This window comes from Strix uralensis, chromosome 1 (genome assembly GCF_047716275.1).
Source record: "Strix uralensis isolate ZFMK-TIS-50842 chromosome 1, bStrUra1, whole genome shotgun sequence".
Classification (NCBI taxonomy): Eukaryota; Metazoa; Chordata; class Aves; order Strigiformes; family Strigidae; genus Strix; species Strix uralensis.
Genome location: NC_133972.1, coordinates 59,615,912 through 59,637,041, shown reverse-complemented (window position 1 = coordinate 59,637,041; position 21,130 = coordinate 59,615,912). Strand labels below are relative to the sequence as shown.

The 21,130-nt window shown below is 39.6% G+C and overlaps 1 protein-coding gene across 5 annotated transcripts in view; it reads left to right on the top strand.

Moving 5' to 3' along the window:
* The window catches only part of WDR37 (WD repeat domain 37), a 48,468-nt gene extending 36,550 nt beyond the window's left edge, over positions 1-11,918 (top strand). For all 5 annotated transcript variants that reach the window (XM_074868141.1, XM_074868149.1, XM_074868110.1 and 2 more), the window contains 3 exons: positions 6,451-6,585; positions 7,249-7,363; positions 8,753-11,918. In XM_074868141.1, coding sequence (XP_074724242.1) covers positions 6,451-6,585; positions 7,249-7,363; positions 8,753-8,884 — 382 coding nt within the window. In that variant the 3' untranslated portion in view covers positions 8,885-11,918. The remainder of the gene's footprint in view (positions 1-6,450; positions 6,586-7,248; positions 7,364-8,752) is intronic.
* Positions 11,919-21,130: the final 9,212 nt, after the last annotated feature.

Here is a 21,130-nt window from a genome sequence, read left to right as displayed (position 1 = left end):
CGGGGGGGAAATGCCACCTTTTCAGGCAGCGATGTCATTAGATATCCCTGTTAGAAAGTAGTCTTAGTCTAGATAGCCCCAATATTAGAAGGTTACTGTTAGGTGTTCTTCTTCAGCCACGTTTTCTTGGTGAAGCTAAAGCATATCTAGATTTAGCTCTAAAAATGTAAGTTTTGCACCTTTGACTAAAAGCTGTGCTAGGAAAGGGAGTCTTTTGTGCCAAACAAAATGTCACAAGTTGGATGCTGTCAGTGGAGTTTAACCAGTTTAAAGCTTTTGTTCTTTTCAAGATAGTCCTGTTCTTGCTTCAGCTATTCATGCCGTCAGTGATGCTTTGTCCACCATTTTTCTGTTGTTTCTAATCAAAGAATACTTTAGTCATTCACATGTGTGGATCTCTCAGTTCAGCTTCTCCAAGAACTTGAAAGTTTTTCTGATGAAACATTGTGTTTTCTCCCCAAGTCTTACTTAACTAGATGATTCTGGTATTACTGTTAGTATTCCTACCTTGTTCTGTCTGCTGTGTTTTTTTAATTTTATTTTCTCTTGCATTTCATTGAAAAAGGCCCCAAACTTGCCTTTCAAACACTGTTCTGACCCACACTTGTGTGTTGTATATTCTTTAAATGAAGATTATGGCATGGACTTCAAGCTCTAGGATTAGCTTTTTAAAATTTTGTGCTTTTAAACATGTATATATAAAAATCTTTTGGTTTACATTTATTACATAGATGTAACAGAGCATGTCAAGGTTTCAAGAGTTTTCTTAGAGTTGTTAGCAGCCTTATTAGCTGATAGCTCAAGCATTCAGCTTTGAATTTGTCTAACTTCCTATGTTCTTAGCTTCTTTGTGAATCTGTTTCAGGACAGGCTGGGACCAGCATGTTTTACATGCCTTCAGTTCCTCCAAGTTACCTGTCTTAGCTCTCTTGCACAACTTAAATACCCCATTTTCTGTTCTAACCTTTCCCCAACTTAATACTGTCATGAAGTTGTTGAAGTGCCAAAAAAGCAAGTTTATAATATTCTTTGATAGTTTTGTTTCCTTTATGTTCTTGAATATTTTCGGGTGTCATTGGTGAACTTCCTCATGGTAAAAATTGCTTCCTAATTAATAAAGGAATATAAAAAATTGAATAAACTACTTCTTAAGCTGTGAGAGTAAGTGCTTAAAATTAAAAGCTAAAAGAAAAAAAAATCCTTTAGGCATTTTATTTTGGGGAATGGGGTATCTAACATACCAAGTTTGACTGTACTCAATGTTAGCCATTAGAGTTTTGTCAGTTACTTCAAAAAAGATCTAGGCAGTAAGTCTGTGTCCAGTTGTTTGAGTGCTTTAAGCTTCACTACAATAGATGGATAGATTCTTAATTCCATTCTTGAATGCATGCACTAAAAAGTGCTCGGATTTTTTCAAATGACCCACGAAAGAGCATAGCCAAAGGCCTTTTCTTTGTATCCTATCGAGTAGGGCATAATATTTTATAGCGTGTTGTCGTTCTAAAGCTTACATAACATATGCAGCAGTACTGCAGGGATAAATGGACCTTTTTTATTCCATCATAAATGTAATGGAATTGATTTTAAAAATACCTGCACCTTAACTAATTTACTAACTTGCCATTGAATAATTCTCATAAAAGCTAGTTACTGTTTTCAATTCTGTGTCATTTTATTATTTTAAGACAGATAGTGAGAAAAGGAGATACTGGCAATTTTCTCTAAATGTCATGAAACCATATCTCTGGAATAGACATTGTTGATTTAAATGCTAAAAAAATGACTTCTTAGTGCTAAGTTGTCTCTGAATTCTCCCCTCCACTTTCTGTGTTAATTCCTTCGTGGTTTGTTCTTACCTTTTCTCAAGTTGGAGGAAAAAGCTCTACTGATATTTGGAGATAAATCCACAACAGAGTTTGGGAATTTCTAGCTCTTCCTGCAATCAAGTGCCTTTAGCACTTCTGACACCTGAATGCACAACCAAACATGGAGGTATTGGTGTGCTCCTTACCCTGGGACTCATGTGGCCAATGCCATTGCCCTTTAAGGGCAAACTGTTGTCCGTATCTGGAGGTTTTAAACCCAGGTCATGGCTTCCCCCCAGGCTGCAGGATGCTCTGTGTGGGGATACACTTTGTTCCCCTAAAAGAAATTAAATCCTTGTGCAGGAAATGCTGTCCCAAATAGAGCTTCCTTAGGTTTTGTTCCTGAATTTTACTACTTAAAATGAGAGAGGCATATTTGAGCATTCAGATGTTCTGCTTAACTATAATTTGGTATACATTGAATAAATTTATCTGAAAGCTCTGTTTTAGTCCATTTTCTCCAGAACTTCATCCCACACACAGATTAATGCTTATGAGTAGATGCCTTTTCACAGGTGTGAAAACATGTTGTCTCACAGTGTTCAATGGTAAATCCCAGTATAGGTTGCAAATCAAAATGGAAAGAGCAGTGTTAACTTTTTTTTTGGTACATTGCCATAAAGGGTTCTGCATCAGCATTTCATGGTCCAACATATTCAACATCTCTCTCTCTTCCCCCCCCACCCCCCTCCACCCAACCCCTTCCACCCAACACCCCCACCCCCCCATGTGTGAAATTTCAGCAGATTGTTATGCAAAACAGTTTTGTGTCTCAGTGTGACTGGGGAGACAGCTGTTCAGCCTAATGAGGAGTGCTAGCACAACAGCATTTCTGTTGATTGAGACCCACGGAGGGAGCAGGATGTTCGAGGCCAGGCAGCGGTGTGTGGTGAGGAAGTGCCACGCTGTCAGCTGGAAGTTCACGCTCGGCTGCTCCCTATGACAAGATAAATGAGTTTTACTGGGGTTTGGCGGAGGCTGAAGCTTTTCTGGAGAATAGTTGTAGTGCACCAAACTCCCTGTGGGACCCACGGTTTGAAGTGTCATAAGACTGCTGCTTCTTTGCCAGTTTTTTTTTTAATGTCCTACAATACCTGTCATCTTTTTGAGTTATTAAAAACCTAATGTCTTCTAGCATTCCATTAACACGGGATCTGATGATCTTTTGTTGACACTTTTTATTAATTTAGCCAAGGGGATGTTAACCACAGTGTTAGCTGGGTTAGAACAAACTGAAGACTAGTATAAACAGAAAGTAAAACTAGCCATATGAAAACACAGGAAAAATATTTTAATTTTTTCTGATATGGGTGGGGTTAGGGAGGCAATACTTTCGAAAGGTTATTTGTGTATTGGCTGCTCTGCCAATTTTTTTATTCCCACACAGACCTTGCTTCCCTTTCTTCTCGCCTTCCCCCTTTAGTTGGGCTGAAATCCTGTTTCAGTTTGTAAGTAGGAAGTGGCCTTTCTTCCTGTTGCTATTTTGTCTTATGTAAAAAATAGAACTAAAGAAAAGAGATATATCTGTCTCACCTTAAGGGATGCCCAGTTTGGAGCAGCACAGACAAAGCATGGTCTATAGTGCATAAGAAAACCTATGAGCACAGCACTTGCTCATGTTTTCTTAAGCCAGTAGTATTATACATGTTCTTGAATTTAAATGTATGTGTTTTTTAAAGTATTAATATGTTCCACTTAAAAAAAAAAAACAAAACCAAAACCCCCACCTGATCTTTACTCAGATGACAATCAAGTGTTGATAGCCCTCACCAGTATTGTCAAGTTTGTGAGAATGATACTGCTTTTGGCCTTTTTAGACTTGGTATTAAGTTACTTAAAACTTCTAGTCTTGCAATCTTACTTGGAAAATGAGGTATCTTTGAGAACTGAATCAAGTGTATCTTCCCTAGAAGCGTAATGTTTCATTTTTTTAAAGCATAATATCTAGGACTGCGACCAAAATTTTTGATCATAAACAGTGGGTTCAGTAAAAAGCGCTTTTATATCTAGCCTTTGAATTCAAAGCTCCTTAGGAAAAGGCTGTTTTCTTAGTCACATGTGCTTGCAAATAGTGCATATCCCTGCCTGCAGTGCCTTACAGGGATGAACTGTTAGGAGGGTAGGCAGAGGACTAAGACCACTAAACACCTTTGAAGATGTCACAGAAAACATCCTGGCAGCCTTCCCTTTGTCTATCACTTGCCCGGTTGCCAGAGTGGGCTGCAGCAGAACTTCATTACATTTTTATTTTGCAAACTTTTTCTTAGTGTACCTAGTAGTATCTGAATAGTTAAACTGAAAACAGTACAGAAGAAGATTTTGTTTTCTTTTGAGAGTTGTCTTGTTTTTACAGGAGCAGTGAGGGTCTAGCAAACCTGGAGTTGGCATTCTTTTTGCATGGCGATAGTTTTGAATGTTTTCATTTGAAAAATGATAAAACTAAGAAAGAAAAAACTTTTGTGCGTTCAAAGAAATTTAACTATGTTTGACAGTGATAAGTGATAAAGGAGAACCAATATGAGATCAAAGACGCTGGAAAGCTGTTTAAAGTTGTGGGGAAAAAAGCATCCAAAATTCTAAGGTTATTTTAAGACAGTTTCACAACATATTCCCACTGTAATAGGAATAAAATTGATGATGGGAAAACAGATCAGATTTGTGTGTTGGTAGCAGAATACTAAAATGTTGTATATTGACTCCCCTGGCGATTTTCTAAGACTTGAATTCCTTACACTGTTGTGTACAAGGAAGTCTCCCAGTGTGTGTGCAATGTATGGAGATTTAATAGTGAATTTTAAACCTGCAAACATTGTTTCAAATGAGCTATACCAGTATGGAGTTCAGTGAAAGTTTGAAACATTTTACAGAGGTATTTTGCAGCTTGTATAAAGAACTAGTGAGGAGAGAAATGCAGATAGTAAGTTTAAAGGAAGTCAGGCTGGTAGAAGACAAGTTTGGTGCAAAGAACATACCAACCCTACTCTGCAGTAATGTGACTACGTGAATGAGTTTTCTTCCCAAATGTGATGGTGCCTGATGAAAGAGACTCATCAGTTGTGGCCTTCACGTATGTTTTAACTTCTTGACTTTTGGTTCATAAAGTCCAGAAGATAAGGTGAAGACCTCTTGGTTCTTATTATAATCATCTCCCTGGTAGCTTAGCTGCACTCTAATAATGTGTTAGGAAACTTGGTATCATGAATTAAGTGGGTCTTCATCCTAATTAAAACTTAATTTGGTGTCAGTTTATATTAAGAGGCTTGCATAAACTGGTCCATTGTGACCTGGCTAGTACTAATCTCAGTCAGCAGTTTAGATAGGACATGAATTCAAATTTCTGCAGAACAGCCAAAATGACAGTAACAACTGACAACTTAAATTAAAAAGACTAGATTCTAAGAAATTGATGTGCGTGACCCAAGTTACAAGATAGGTCATTAAATCAAATCTGTAGAAACAGTGTTGAAAAGCCTTCCCTAATGATTTTAGGGAGAGGCAAAAATGCTTTGTTAGTACATTGTGTGGGCAGAAAATAACTGGTTTTGAGTTGGCAATTCACGCAGTATTGAAATGAAAATAGTAGTACAAAAACTTTAATTGGTTAATATGAAATAATACATAAAAGATTTAAAAGAAAAGCTCATCATCATGAGAACTGGTAATTTAAGCTCAGCAGTGTACTGTTCTCTGAAAGTATGAAATACAAAGATAATAAAATTCTTTATATAATCTCTTCTGAAAGTAATATGTTGCACTTCCAATTACTAGAAATATTCTTGGGAGTCTTTCTCTGGCTGCCCTTCTACATTTGCAGACATAATGGGCAAAATTTTCAGAACTGTCTGGTCATGCTTCTTACTGCTACTATTTGCCATTTTTTTATCAGACTCTCAGACTTTAGCTACTTGTAAAATAGGAATAGAAATCACAATTAGAAATTATTATATTGCTGTAGGTATTGCTAGTGGAGTTATACTGGAAGCTCTGTGTATATATTACAGCAAGCTTGGGTATGTGTACAAAAATAGCTTTAGCTACATCTCAGGTATTTTGGACCTCATCGGTGCTGAGAATGACAAATGCCTGAGGTAGTTCTACAGGTCTTTGGATGGAAAGTAAAAGAACTTGACTACTAGTCTTAAAACACCTGAGAGGAAGAATTGTACTGTATGCTACTAATGCAGCTTTGGTTGTCTGATAAGCCTACTGGACATTAATACAGAACTTCACAGGTGAGTTAAGGTTTCAAGACTGGACATGTTTAGCTCATATTAGGTTCAGTGGAATATGAGGCATGCCTCCAGAGTGGCTCTCCACTGTTGGGCTTCTTTTCTTAGCATTTGAGCAAGTCAAGCCCTGTGTGCCTCAAGTGACACAGCTTCTGTTAAGAATATTTTTTTATTCTAAAGTACCCACTTGGAGTTTTAATATTTCAGGTTACTTTGGGTTAAAAAAAAAAAAAAAAAAAGGCAAGTTACATATTTGAAAGGAAACACAGGAATAGAAAATAGACCTTTAAATTAGATGATAGTTTAATAAAGAACTTTAGAGCCTGACGTCTTTCTTTTTACCCCTGATTGTGTAGCACTGTGACATCTGCAGTTTTCACTGTGGGAGACAATGTTGTTTCTGGTAGTGATGACCGTACTGTAAAAGTTTGGGATTTGAAAAACATGAGGTCTCCTATTGCAACGATCCGTACAGATTCTGCAGTCAACAGGTAAGCAGATCTCTGAGTTACTGTTTTTCTTAATTCATGTTTTCCTAGTTAATTCTTAATTTCTTTCACATGTGGGAATGGTTCAAAGCTGTGCCAGGGAGGTTTGGACTGGACATTAGGAGGCATTTCTTGACCAAGTGGTCAAGCTCTCTAGGCTTCCTAGAGAGGTGATTGATGCCCCAAGTCTGTCAGTGTTTAAGAGGTATTTGGACAATGCCCTTAATAACATGCTTTAACTTTTGGTCAGCCCTGAAGTGGTCAGGCAGTTGGACTAGATGATCGTTGTAGGTCCCTTCCAACTGAAATTCACTGAATATGCATTTAATTTTAGTCACTAAAATTAAAGTTGAGATCTGTCAGATTTTGAAAAAGGCCTGAAGTGGTTTTATAAAATGTAGGTGTAGTCGTCATTATTTTTCAGTAAATGCATAGTACTGCTTTTCTGATGTTTTTTATACAGGATGCAGATGTTAAGGCTGTTTGAGCATCTAGTACAATAGAGAACACCTTAATGGTTTAATACTTTTTTCTTTTTTCACTTGTGAATTCTACTCAGGAAAAATTCAGCTGTATCACTTCCCATGAGCTTAAACTTGTATTGTCAAGTTCTATTTGTCACTCTCACTGTTTTGTACATAACCTACTTTTGTCTCTTCTGTGCAGGATTAATGTATGTGTTGGTCAAAGAATCATTGCCCTTCCACATGACAACCGACAAGTGAGATTATTTGACATGTCAGGAGTGCGATTAGCACGCCTCCCTCGCAGTAATAGACAGGTAACTGAATATTTATAGCCTTAAAGTATGTTTGTTCTTCTTTCATACAAGGTTAAAAGAAGGATTTGGTCTCTCTAGTTTAAAAGCTGAACAAATCCTGAAATACACTTGTCTATACAAATATGCTGCTGTTAGTTATTGAAAATGACCAACATGGAAATAAGTAACACATTTTGAATTTTTTATTGGAATTGGAAATGATGTTTCAAGTGGATTTCATAATAATTTTTCTCTTTACTTAAAGTGAAACTAATGCTTGCGTTCTCTGTGAAATGGAAAAAAATGTGTAAGAGCATTTAAAATGTGTTTAAATATCTTGATATGAATTGTGGCAGAAAAGTGACTCACTATGAGGTTTAATGTTTGGATTATTTTCAGTTACACAGTGTTTAATTTGTTATATGAAGAAACATAAAAGGGAAAAAGTGGGGGTCAGTTTTGTGAGCTCACCTTGCATGATCTGGTGATAAATTTTATTGTTTTCCTTCTGTGCTTATGCATGTACATTCTTGATATTTGTTGCAATGTACTAAACCATTCTTGCTGCAGCCATCAAATTTTCTGCATTTGTGGTGCTATTTGGCATGGCAAGCATCTCTAATGAGGCAAATAGACTATGCAAAATTAATTGAATTATGCCACTTCAGTAGGCTTTTTTGGGTGGATTCAGCAGCTCTTGCCAGAATTTAGGAAGAGGTTTTAAGACATTTAGTCGTTTTTAGTCTTTCTCTAGCTTAGTTTTTTTTAGTCTATTGTTTAGTGTTGATTTTTCTTTTTTTTTTCCTTAATATTTCCATTCAGGCTGAAATTACTGAAATCATAGCAGTCTTTTTTTTTTTTTTTTTTTTTTTTAAACTTACATGTTGGTCAGAATTCTCTTTGAGGTGTTTTTGTTACTGTTAGATTTGACCAATAGATAAGGCATTGCATTTCCTCAATATGACATTCCTCTTGCTGTAGTATTATTCTTTCTGAGTTATGAATGTGATGGATGCTTAATCAGCAGGTTAATAACAAAGTAGTTGCCAGCAAGTACTGCATTTTAAGATTGGTTTTATAAATAAAAATGCTAAAATCAAAATTTGATTTGCTTTTGTAAATAAAATGTAATTGGATAGCAAACATACCTTGGAAAACTCAAAAGTTTTGGTGCCCCTGTTTGTGTGCTATTGTCATTATGGATCTGGCGCTGGTATTAATGAATCTCATCATAACAAAGATTTTTACATTGCAGATGAAAGTAACAGTGACCTTTAAGATCCTCAAGTACTGTTTATAGAAACTAGTGTGAGCATTAGCAAGTTTGCATTTTGAGTTGCACTACCTAGTTGACGTAGAAGCTTTCAAAATACGTTGTAAGTAATACTGCTATCCCCTGAACTGTCACAGGGCCACAGAAGAATGGTGTGCTGCTCAGCATGGAGCGAGGACCATCCAATATGTAACCTCTTCACATGCGGATTTGATCGCCAGGCTATTGGTTGGAACATCAACATCCCTGCTTTGTTACAAGAAAAATGAAATGCTGGAAGAATTTTTGCATTTTATGTTGCCATGGACTTCTACACTTTCGCAGACTTTTCTGAACATTGGTCTGCTGTCACTGTAAAAGCTCTTCCTTAAGTGGAGACTTTAGCAAATGTTGTTCTTGTTACCACATTGTGCACAGTTTGCATGAATTGTACAGAAAATGTGATTTTTTTAAAATTAGTTTGTCTTGTGTATGAACTTTTATATTTTGGCATCCACTGGTCAATATGTTCACTGTTGCATAGAGCACATAAATGTTCATAAGTTATTTAGCATTTAATAGATACACAGTAGGGCATTACATTTGTGACATAAATGTGAAACTTCCGTAATTAATGTAGAGAGTGTATAGCAGTCTGTTACGTTTTTCATGACTACATATCTGCCTTGTGTTAAAAAGAATCTGCAGGGCTAAGACTTTGAAATGAAGTGTGAATTTCACTAGTTGTATGATTGTAAACATTTCCCTGTTTGCATCTGATTTGGAATACTTTTTTTAGTGCTGCAGTATAGGGCAACTTCAACTCCGTTTCTGTTTCAGTTACTGGAGAAATAGTAGATTTGAGAAGGAAAATGCAAGCAACTTGTAGTGAGTATAGACTGCCAGGTTTGTTTGGAATGCTTTTTGTACTTTTTTTTTTTTTTTAAAAGAAAAATACTCATTCTGCCCTTCTTATATAAAGTGATTCTAAAATCTCATGGCATTTCATACTATCAAAAGTCCAGAATATTATGATTCTAATCACTGAAATCTAGTCAAGCAAATTTTGAAGCACTTTAGTTTATAGCTATTGTTATAAACCATTTATGAAAGTTTGACTTTACCAGTGAATGTGAGCTGACCTTTGTAAGAAGGATTGCTTCTTTTTGGTGATCTGCCCAGAAAGGAAATAGGTTTTTTGGGGGTTGGGTTGTTGTTTTTTTTTTTTAAATATATCTACAGTGAGCATACTTTTAATTGTGTTCACTTCCCATATTTTTATTTTGAGCCAGCAATACAAAGTAAATGAGTACTACCTCAAAAATGAATGTTGGTCAAGATGCGTTGAATCTCTCTGTAGCTTAGAAAAAAGCACTTTTGGTCTCTGGCTGAAGCACTATCTCTGACATGAGAGGAAAGACAATCATACTAAATGTGATCCTTAAGATAAGTAACACTTAAAGTTAATGGAGCAATACGATCAGTAAACATCATCTGTCACCTTTCTGTTCTCAGCTGTGGCAAGGGCTGCTGCAGTCCCTATTCTGTTCCAAAAGGGGGTAATTAACATAGGTCTCCCTTCTTTCTCCCAAATGGTTTTGCTCTGGTTTTGCTCCTCACTGTGCTTAGCCTTTTTTGCACTGGCAGTGGGGTGTTAGACCACAGCTGCTGATTATATGTCAATGCAGGTGGCAGCTGACGTCTTTGAAAGAACAGAGGCTGCTTCAGACAGACACTTCTTTTTAGCTAAAGGGAGATACTGCCCCTAACTGTCTGACATATCACAGTATAAGATGAAGGGTGAGGGTAAGCCAAGGGTGCACTCTTACAGTGGCAGTCGTGGAGTTTATGGTGGGTTGGCATAAGATAAGTATTATGAACTTTTTGTCTCATGATTATGATTTTGTGAAACTATAGCTGTGCTCATGTCCTCTGTGGCACTGTTTATAATGACGTTAAGATGTGTTAACTGGTTCTCCTGTAACTAGCATATGATGGCATTGGAGTGCAATGGGATAGGATGATGAATGCGTCATTGAGTGATTATAGGGAAACTGGAGGTCCTGGACATAGTTTTGCAATGTAACATTAAGGAAGCTCAAGATATTTAATGGAGAATGTTACGTAGTGTCTTCATAGTACAGGTCATCATAGTAGCTTGATCCCTTGTTTTTTTCTGTTTTTTTTCTCTTTTTTTTTTTTTTGTTCTTTTGCGATGCAGAATTGTACTGAAGTAATCTTAAGATACCAAAACTAGTGAGGTTGGAGAAGGCAGCTGCAGAGGTTTAAGGCTGATAACAAGGGTTAAGGGATGGTGTCAAAGTTTATTTTCACTTTTTTTTCCCCCTGGGTTTTTAACTCTTGGGTAAAGCCATTTGGTGTTGGGTTGCAGGTTTTATTCTTAAAAAAAAAAAAAAATTCATTTTTTCATTTAGTTGGTAACAGAACTTTACACAGGTTGATGCTGTTTAAAGAAGAGAAAAATGTCTCTCCAGCCAGTAGAAGCAGTTTCTCCAGCATGGCCTGCATGTAGTATCTTGAGCAATGACTGTCCTTTTATTACCTGAGGTGGGGGAGAGGGTCACTGATTTTTGGTCCTGCTAAACTAAATTGTCTGTTTAAGCTTCTCTAATACATATGTAATACAGGACCACTAGACTCTATGCAGTTTAATCATCATTGCTGCAAACTTTTTATATCACCAGAGGGACCATCCTCTGGCACCAGGAATGGGAAGATTATATGCTTTCACTTTGGAAAAAATCAACCAAACAAGGTGCTAGAGCCGTGTTCTTATGAGCAGGCTAATACTTAAATCAGCAAAACACTTAACTATCACTTAGCTTAATTTTATATACTGTACCGAAGGTTAAGCCAAGGCTGCCATTCCCAGTGAAGCGAATTACACATGAGCAGTAGTAGTGAATAGTACTGCATTGACTAAACATGTGGAAAACATTTCATAGCTTTGAATGTTCTAAAGAGTGTTTTTCAGCACTGAACGATGTCCAGCATTTCATAAAACGGAGGAGGGTTGCAGTTACAGTTTCAGTATTGTGCAGAATTTCACAGAAAACTCATCACTGGGCAAAATCAAGCTTTTATGTCTTTCAAGCAATGCACATCAGTTTCCACAAAATTTGTGTATACAGTCAGAAAGATCTGGAATGAAACATTTGTTGCCTAAATCTGTGAGAACTACCTTTTTGGAAAAAGAATTTATAAGTTATGTGGAACCACTTTTTATTATTCTGCTAATTTGGTTTTAGATGTAAAATGTTCTTCTTCATTATGACTCAAAATGCATTAAAACATTCAACAATTTTTTTTTTGCAAGTTGCTGTTCTTCTCTGTTGCATTAAGGTTGCTATTAATATTTCACTTTGTTAGTAGTCAGAGTATCTTCCTAGCCACGTTCCATTCCTTTCTGCTTAAAAAGTTTGTTTCTAAGGTGTTGATGGGCACAGTTCTTCTGGAAGAAAGCCAAGTCTGTCCTGTACAGTAGGACTTCTGGAGTTCAAATGGTCGTGCTGCCGGTAAAGTGTATAGACTGAAAAGGTGCTCAGACCTGCATTTATACTGTCCTCCAGTTTTGTGTGGAAAAAAAATCTGTAATTCCATTTTGTTATGCAGATTGTGCAAAAGTGTCCATGTGGCTTTTCACTATGGTCTATAGTTCAAATAAAATCTAAACCAGTTTTTATATGTTTAGAATACAGTGGAAGTATTGCAAAACTTTTCTGGTGGGGGAGCTCCACCATCAGTTTTTCTGTAAGTTAAAATAAAGGTTGCTGGCTTCTTGCACCCATATTATTCAAAACAGAGCTTTGCAATGTTGCAATAAATCCCAAAAAAGCTCAGTGTCACATTAAGCCATGCCATCGGGTTTCGGATGCCTCACTGGAGTGCTGCCTAGCCAGGACCTGAGTGCAGAACATTGCTTTATGCATACCATGTTTTCCTTCAATGTGCTTTAGGATCCCTTATTGCCACATTTTGAATCTTCAAGAGCTAGTGCTCTGGAAAACTTAGTGCCGCTGGCAATATGGACCAGAAATAAAAGACCAAAGTTACAAGGTGGCACAGCTGATGTGAGGGGCTGGATTGAGATAGAACATCAAACCCTGGGTTTTAGTTATTTTAACCGAGGGATTTAAATCAAGTCAGGGCTTATTGCAACTGATTTAAACTTCTGATGCTTGTAACCTCTTTAAATCTTCTAATGACCAAAGTTCTACACCCTTTACAAAGGCCATTTCTGTTTGTATTTTGGGGGGAGGGGATTTGAAGATGAGCATGTGTTGAATACTAGATTATTTTTTAAAACCTATGAGTAAATAGTGTGCAGAAATAAGTAGTTCCGGTAGGATATCTGTGTTCTAATGTGAAGATGAGCTGCAGGGGAACCACTCTGTCATGCCTCTCAGTTTGCTCTTTAGACTGGCGTAGAAATTTTATTTAATGCTCCACTGAGACCAAAGTATGTCACTGAAAAATTATTCAACCTTGTGATATTTTATTTTTAAGTGGTGTTGTTACCTTTTCTAATTCCCACAGGTCATAGTTTTCAGAACATAAGTAATTTGCAGGAGCTTACAGGGGGAATCCCATTTAATTCAGACTGTAAATCCTGGTCAAAATGTACCAGTGACTGGGAGAGGTGTCATACTGGAGAAGTGGGGTTTTTTGCAGATGTGCTGTGGATGCTGCTTGTCAGTGTCCTCTGAGTGAAAATATTAGTACCAAGATGTGCCATTTCTCAGTAGTGAAAAGGCGAGGCTGGTGAGCATTTGCAGCATCTAACCCAAGTGCCTGAATTATCAGCTTAAGCACCTGCTTGGGAGTTTTTGAAGGGTGGCTCAGCGTGCCATGTGGAAGTTGGGATTTAAGCATTCAGACTTTCTGCTGGAAAACTGAAATGGTGCAAAGTGTCTGTGATAGCATGTACAATAGAAGGGAGTTGAAAGAAAGTTATGGCTTGAACTATTTTGAAAATGGAAACTTTTTTCTGGCACCTGCTACACAGTGAAATGACAGCACTGCTAATTAACTGTGTTGCCTGACACTACTTGAGGCCCTGTTTCCAGCTGCTGATAACTACACAGTTCCACCAGCTTCCACCAAAACTTGCCATACTTGGTGTTTGCTTTAGAGTTTAATACTATTTTTTTGTGGTTCCCCTCTCCCACTTGTATTTGTTATCCTCTCCTCTCCCCAGGGTAGAACATTTTTACTTACGTGTTTATTTCAAAGCACAATACCACTGAAAAGAAATCCTTGTGCACAGCAACATGGAACGAGATCATCTAGCTTTCCTGTGCTGGGAGCAGAGGCTTGATGTTTGGAGCTGACTTAGATGTCAGTGTGCTTTTAGTCATCTTCATGATTTTTTTTTTTTAATTGGTCAAATGCAAATTTCTGATAATGAAGTTTCCTGAAGGCTTCATACATTAATGGTTTGGGATTACTGCAGGCTGAATCAAGTCTGTGCACCTTAACTGATGAGACAAACAAGATTTGCAGTGGTGTTGTAGGTGACTTAAGGCATCAGAGAGGAGCAGACAATGATTTCAAACGCTGTAGAGGAGTTATGGGCAAAGGATCCAAACTTAAGGATAAGGAGCTTAGTGTATGCAGGAATGGTGACACAACACTTGAGAAGGAAATAAGGTCATATGAGAGACCTACAGAGGTGAATCTGTGATAAAGTGTTTGGACTGCAGATGAGGAACAGGAAGAATAATGAAATGGAACGAAAAATTGGAATAAAAATGGGGCAGCTGAGGGAGCCAGGTAGAACAAGAGAGCAGAGTGGTAAGGAGGAGGTGCATGTCCAAAAGATGAAACTTGTTGGTCAACTGGGGATAAAGTGTCCTGGGGAGCCAGAGTCTTGTGGATGCCTCTGACTTGATGAGGAGAAGGGAAAGGAGAGATGGGAACAAGGCAGGGACAGCCTGCAGAGGGAGGAGCAGCAGGGACTGAGCTCACTGGGAAATGTGGATATCAGGATGTGCTTACGTCCTGAGCCTGGTATGGAAATGGCTGGAAGTTAAAGATCTTCTTTACATTCTTTTTAAAAGAATAGGCTTGTTGGTTTCAATGTCCTTGTTTGGGGAAAAACGTGCTTGCTTATATAGACCCAATTTTAATTGTATATATTAAAATCTCTATTTCAAGTGCTATGGTGCAGAGATCACTGAAGTAGCTGATGAATTCACTCACAGAATCATCAAGGTTGGAAAAGACCTTGAAGATCATCCAGTCCAACCATTAACCTAACATTGACAGTTCCCAACTACACCATATCCCTCAGCGCTGTGTCAACCTGACTCTTAAACACCTCCAGGGATGGGGACTCCACCACTGCCCTGGGCAGCCCATTCCAATGCCTAACAACCCATTCGGTAAAAAAATACTTCCTAATATCCAGTCTAAACCTTCCCTGGCGCATTTTGAGGCCATTACCTCTTGTCCTATCACTTATTACTTGGTTAAAGAGACTCATCCCCAGCCCTCTGCAACCTCCTTTCAGGTAGTTGTAGAGGGCGATGAGGTCTCCCCTCAGCCTCCTCTTCTCCAGACTAAACACCCCCAGTTCCCTCAGCCGCTCCTCGTACGACATGTGCTCCAGACCCTTCACCAGCTTCGTTGCCCTTCTCTGGACACGCTCGAGTAATTCAATGTCCTTTTTGTAGTGAGGGGCCCAAAACTGAACACAGTAATTGAGGTGCGGCCTCACCAGTGCCGAGTACAGGGGTAAGATCCCTTCCCTGTCCCTGCTGGCCACGCTATTTCTGACACAAGCCAGGATGCCATTGGCCTTCTTGGCCACCTGGGCACAGTGCTGGCTCATGTTCAGCTGGCTGTCAATCAACACCCCCAGGTCCCTCTCTGACTGGCAGCTCTCCAGCCACTCCTCCCCAAGCCTGTAGCGCTGCTGGGGGTTGTTGTGGCTGAAGTGCAGCACCTGGCATTTGGCCTTATTGAAACTCCTACAGTTGGCCTCAGCCCATCGCTCCAGCCTGTCCAGATCTCTCTGCAGAGCCTCCCTACCCTCGAGCAGATCAACACTCCCACCCAACTTGGTGTCATCTGCAAACTTACTGAGGGTGCACTCGATCCCCTCGTCTAGATCATCAATAAAGATATTAAAGAGGAGTGGCCCCAAAATCGAGCCCTGGGGGACACCACTCGTGACTGGCTGCCAACCGGATTTAACTCCATTCACCACAACTCTCTGGGCCCGGCCATCCAGACAGTTTTTTACTCAGTGAAGCGTGTGCCCATCCAAGCCACGAGCAGCCAGTTTCACCAGGAGAATGTTGTGGAAAACGGTGTCAAAGGCCTTACTAAAGTCAAGATAGACAACATCCACAGCCTTTCCCTCATCCAATAAGCAGGTCGCCCTGTCGTAGAAGGAGATCAGGTTTGTCAGGCAGGACCTGCCTTTCATAAACCCATGCTGACTAGGCCTGATCCCTTGGTTGTCCATTATATGAATTTTAATGGCACTCGAGATGACCTGCTCCATGACCTTCCCTGGCACTGAGGTCAGACTGACAGGCCTATAGTTTCCCCAATCCTCCTTTCTGCCTCTCTTGTAGATGGGTGTCATATTTGCCACCCTCCAGTCCAATGGGACCTCCCCAGTTAGCCATGATTTCCGGTAAATCATGGACAGCAGCTTGGTGAGCACATCCGCCAACTCTTTCAGCACCCTTGGGTGTAACCCATCTGGTCCCACAGACTTGTGTGCATCCAAGTGGTGTAGCAGGTCTCTGACCACCTCCTCTTCAACTGTGCTGACCTCAATCTGCTTCCTCTCCCCATCTCTCATCTCATGAGGCTGGGTGTCCAGGGAACAGCCAGTTCCACTGCTAAAGACTGAGGCAAAGTAGGCGTTGAGCACCTCAGCCTTTTCCTCATCCTTAGTTACCATGTTTCCCTCTGCATCCAGTAAAGGAGGGAGATTTTCCCTAATCCTCCTTTTGCTGTTAATGAATTTATAGAAACATTTTTTGTTATCCTTAACAGCTGCAGCCAAGTTGAGCTCTAGCTGTGCTTTGGCTCTCCTAATGCTCTCCCTGCGTAACTTCACTACATCTTTATAGTCTTCATGAGAGACCTGGCCCCTCTTCCAAAGGCAATAGATTCTCCTTTTGTTCTTGAGATCCAGCCAAAGGTCCCTGTTTAGCCAGGCCGGTCTCCTTCCCCGCCTGTTTGTTTTTCGGCACACGGGAACAGACTGCTCCTGTGCCTTTAAGACTTCTCTCTTGAAGTATGTCCAGCCTTCCTGGACTCCCACATCCTTCAAGGCAGTCTCCCAAGGGATTTTGTTAACCAGTCTCTTGAACAGGTTGAAGTTAGCCCTCCGGAAGTCTAAGGTGGCAGTTTTACTAACCCCTCTCTTTGTTTCTTGAAGGATCGAAAATTCGATCATCTCATGATCACTGTACCCTAGACAGCCTCCAACCTTTACCTCCCGCACAAGCTCTTCCCTGTTCACAAGAAGCAGGTCCAGGAGGGCACCTTCCCTGGTTGGCTCACTCACCAGCTGTGTGAGGAAGTTATCCTCCACACATTCCAGGAACCTCCTGTTTGTATGTTGTTACATACAAACAAGCTCCATCCTACAAACTTCAGGTATGACAGCAGGGTGTGTGGTTTATTAGGAGTCACTCCTGGATTGGAAATCTCTTGAGTGAACAACTGATTTGGAAGAAGGAGATGCTGTTTTACATGATCCTTTTGAGAATATGTGGCCAGCCTAGAAAGAAAGGTTCAGCATTTTAAACTTGATCATGACTTCAGAGCAAAATGCTCGTCTTAATTCTGTTTAATTCAATTTAGGCTGAATTGACTAAAAAATCTCTTTAGCTAAGCCAAAATATAGGCATCAGAATGTATAGATTACATCATGGACATACTGCTATATTTTCAGTAGGGTCTTAGTTCTGGGAAAGGTGAAACTGGCCTTTCCTTAAAATTTTCACTTTTCTGAGATGTCAAAATTTGACACACTCCCTCACAAATCCAAGTAAGTAAAAAGATTATTTTTGGCTTCAGTAATCAAACTTCTGACTCCAGCAGGCCTCAATGACTTTTGGTGAAAATACACACCTAAGAATACAGATGGTGTCAGTCTTACACAAAGGTGGCATTTTGTGCCTTCATTCAGGCCATTACCGGATGGAAAAGAGAACAACTGGCTAACTTCATCAAGTTAATGTTCTAAACTTATGTGGGTTTAGCATTTAATACTTCTAATGAATATTTTTTCCTCAAAGTGCTTAATCTGGATAAAGGCAGAAATCTGATTTTAATTTTCTTGTTAGTTTTTTAAACCTTATCTAAATCTTTGTTATGTCACCAAAATCAGCCTTGTACAGATGCAGAACTGAACCTGAGTATTTTAGTGGAACAGTGTGTGTCCTCTGAGTCTGTAATTGCTAGTATATAGTACAGTGAGTAATCCCAACAATAAGAGTAAAATCTGACACAGTACACAACAAACACCACTAAAATCAGGTTGATAGTGTGATAAAAACTTGAGGTACAGGATTAAAGCATCAGGGGAAAGGGAGAAATGAAGGGAAAAGCAAAACTTTTCAACAGCAGTTTAAGGGTAGAGGGAGTAGTGATGATATTATTAATTAAGATTGTTTTGCAGTGTGGATAATTGCAGGACATGTTGTTTTGGCCTTTCATGTTTTATGAAGCTTGCAAAAACTGTCTCTGCCAGAAGGCTGTCAAAAAGTTGGATGTTGTCATTGAGTGGTGCAACTTTCAGAAGTGCTGAACTCTTATTAGCGTTCTGCGCAGTCTGGCAGGTGGTTAGTAGTTTGGAAAATCAGATTCATGGGCCTAAATATGGATCTAGAAACTTCATTTAGGTGCCTGTTTTTGAAAACTATACCCTAATTTTGTATATATTTTATGTTGTTGCGGAATTAATGTACTGAAAAGTTCTTGGATACAGATGCATGGTTTACTGAAATATAAGAAAACCAGAGAGATGATTTTCTCTCCCAAATTATATAAGGCTACTCGGAGTTTACTCTTGGAAAACTGAAGCTACATTGCATCAGTTCCAGATATAACTACTTACTGATTAGTGAATAAACACCTTCTTTCAGATGCTCATTGCTCTTCTTGCAAAAATCTTTTTACTCATGCAGAATTCATAGCATAAGTTTTCCATAGCAAAGGAAACTGGAGGTTTAGCTGAAAGTACATTTATGTATATAAAATAAAATTCCCCACAGTCCTGCCCTTACGAGTAAAACTGAGGATATCAAAACTGAATGTATGTATTTATATGGTTCTGACCATTCAAACTGATGCTATAGTTCTGTGAAATCGTGATGTTACAGTTAGATCTCTCCTGTGCTTAACCTGAGGATGCTACTGGGAGCCCATCTGCAAATGAGCTACCAAGGGGGATCTTCTATGTCTAAAAACAAGTGTAAAAGGCAGTGATAGAGAGGAGATACAGACTTCTGTCTCCAAATGGTTTTTGACCAGAAAATACAACTTCCTTGAAGAGAGCAAGTGCACAGCATTTATTTACCTTGGTGCAGACACAGGGTCTTGACCTTGGATGTCAATTACTGTGTCTGAAATGGCATAAAATGAAACTTTCTGTGCCAGTGAGAGATGGAGCCACATGGAGATAAAGGACTTTGCCTTCGACAGCAACATACGATTCAGGTGGCAGAAATCAGGAGGAAAGAGTCTGTTTTTACACCGGATTGGTGGAAGAAAATGGGCTCTGGAAAGCTGTTTGCAGAGCTGGTGGTGCACCATCCCTCCCTAGGACTTCTGTTGACCAGGAGTCCCTCTTTTTCTGGGAGAGGCATTTTTAAGAATGCCTTCAAGGGTTTACAGTCTCTTTCCTATTCAGTCAATATCTCGAGTTGGAAGGGACCCATAAAGACTATCAAGTCCAACTCTCAATACTTGGACATTATTTGCCCACATTAAAACCTTGGTGCTGTGTGCCTGGTGCTTAGGGCTTCATGGCAGCCCTTGTAGCAAAGTCTGATTTTACAGTTAGAGAATAACGGGCCCCTATATCTTACCTTTTAAACCCTGAATTTTTTCTTGTCCTTTTCTTGTGCAATTGCAGTCTCCCTTATGTTCATGCAGCTGTGTGTTTGCAGTAGCATTTTTAATGACTTGATTTATTTTGTCAAACTAGTATTTTCTTTTGAAAAACACACTGGTGGGGTCTTAAAAGAAGCAGCTATAAACAGATCAACTATGAACAGTGCATTAAAGGAAAGTTTAAGACCAAGAGCTAGTTAGTGCCATATCCCTGCAGAGTTCAGCTGTGGTCCACATAAAGCCAGCATTCATGAGAAAAATACGAGTATCAGCAGGCCAGACCATCCAAAATCCTTAAGTTTTGCTCTGCAGGAAATAGAGACAAGTAGGTAGAGGTACTTCTGGAGACTGATGTACAGAAAATTAGGGTTATTTAGCCCAATATCATTGTTGTAAACATAATATATAGAAGTCTTAACAATGTTTAAAGCCAGTAAGGGAGTACTGGGTGAAACATCCTGCAAGCATGGCATGGCAAGGGTTGCTCCTGCACCACAGCTGAAGCCATTAGTTAGTAAAAGGGTGCTCACAGTCTCACACAGATCTCAGAGGCTTCCCCTTCATGTTTTTCAGGCTCCTCAGGACTTTACAAGTTCCCTCTTTCCCCTTCCACCTCTTCACACGAGCTCTTTGCACTGTGCCAGACTGTGCACGAGCCGTGGGGACAGAAGAAGGTGGAGGAGAATAACAAGGGATTTGCAAACAGTATTGGCAGCATGAGGCACTGGACAAAAATGGCTTGTCTGGAAAGGTAGCAAGTATCTGTAATTGCCAGGGACTGATTGGGTGGGCATCCAAACAGCTGAGAGAAAGGTGGGAGGAAGCAGCTGCAAAGTGCCTCTGCAGTGAAAACAAGTGAGGTTGTGCAGCCTTTAAAAAAAAAAAAAACAAAACACCACACAAACCTTTGATGTTGCAGAGCTTTTAAGGAAATGTCTGATATGGTCAGAGGAGAATGACATTTCCAGCTGTATCATGTGAGACCAAAAGAAATGAATTTGCAGTAACTTGGGGTGTGACCAGAACCATCATTTTAGTTTGGCTGAACAGGGAAAGGTGGTGGTTCATTGATGGTGTGGGGAAAAAAAAAAAAAAGGAAAATTCCAGAACTAAACTCTGAACTAAAGGTAATGACTAAGAGCAAGGCAGAACTTAGAGAGAAGCAGCTCTGTTCTACTTCAGCATCAGCTGAGCATTGGGAGAGATTAGGACAACAAGAATTTGGGTAGAACTAAGAGGTCTAGAGAGAGATGGGTTTATGAGCCATCAGTATATGAGCTCAGGTGGTGTTTGCAAGGAGACCAGTAACAGGGCCCTGTGGTGCTGCAGGAGGACCATGTCCGACATTCCCCAGGAGCTCTGCAGGAGCAGCAGCGTTGGGGCTGGTGGCAGCAGGTGCAGGTGGCTGCGCAGGGAATTGGAACAAGGAA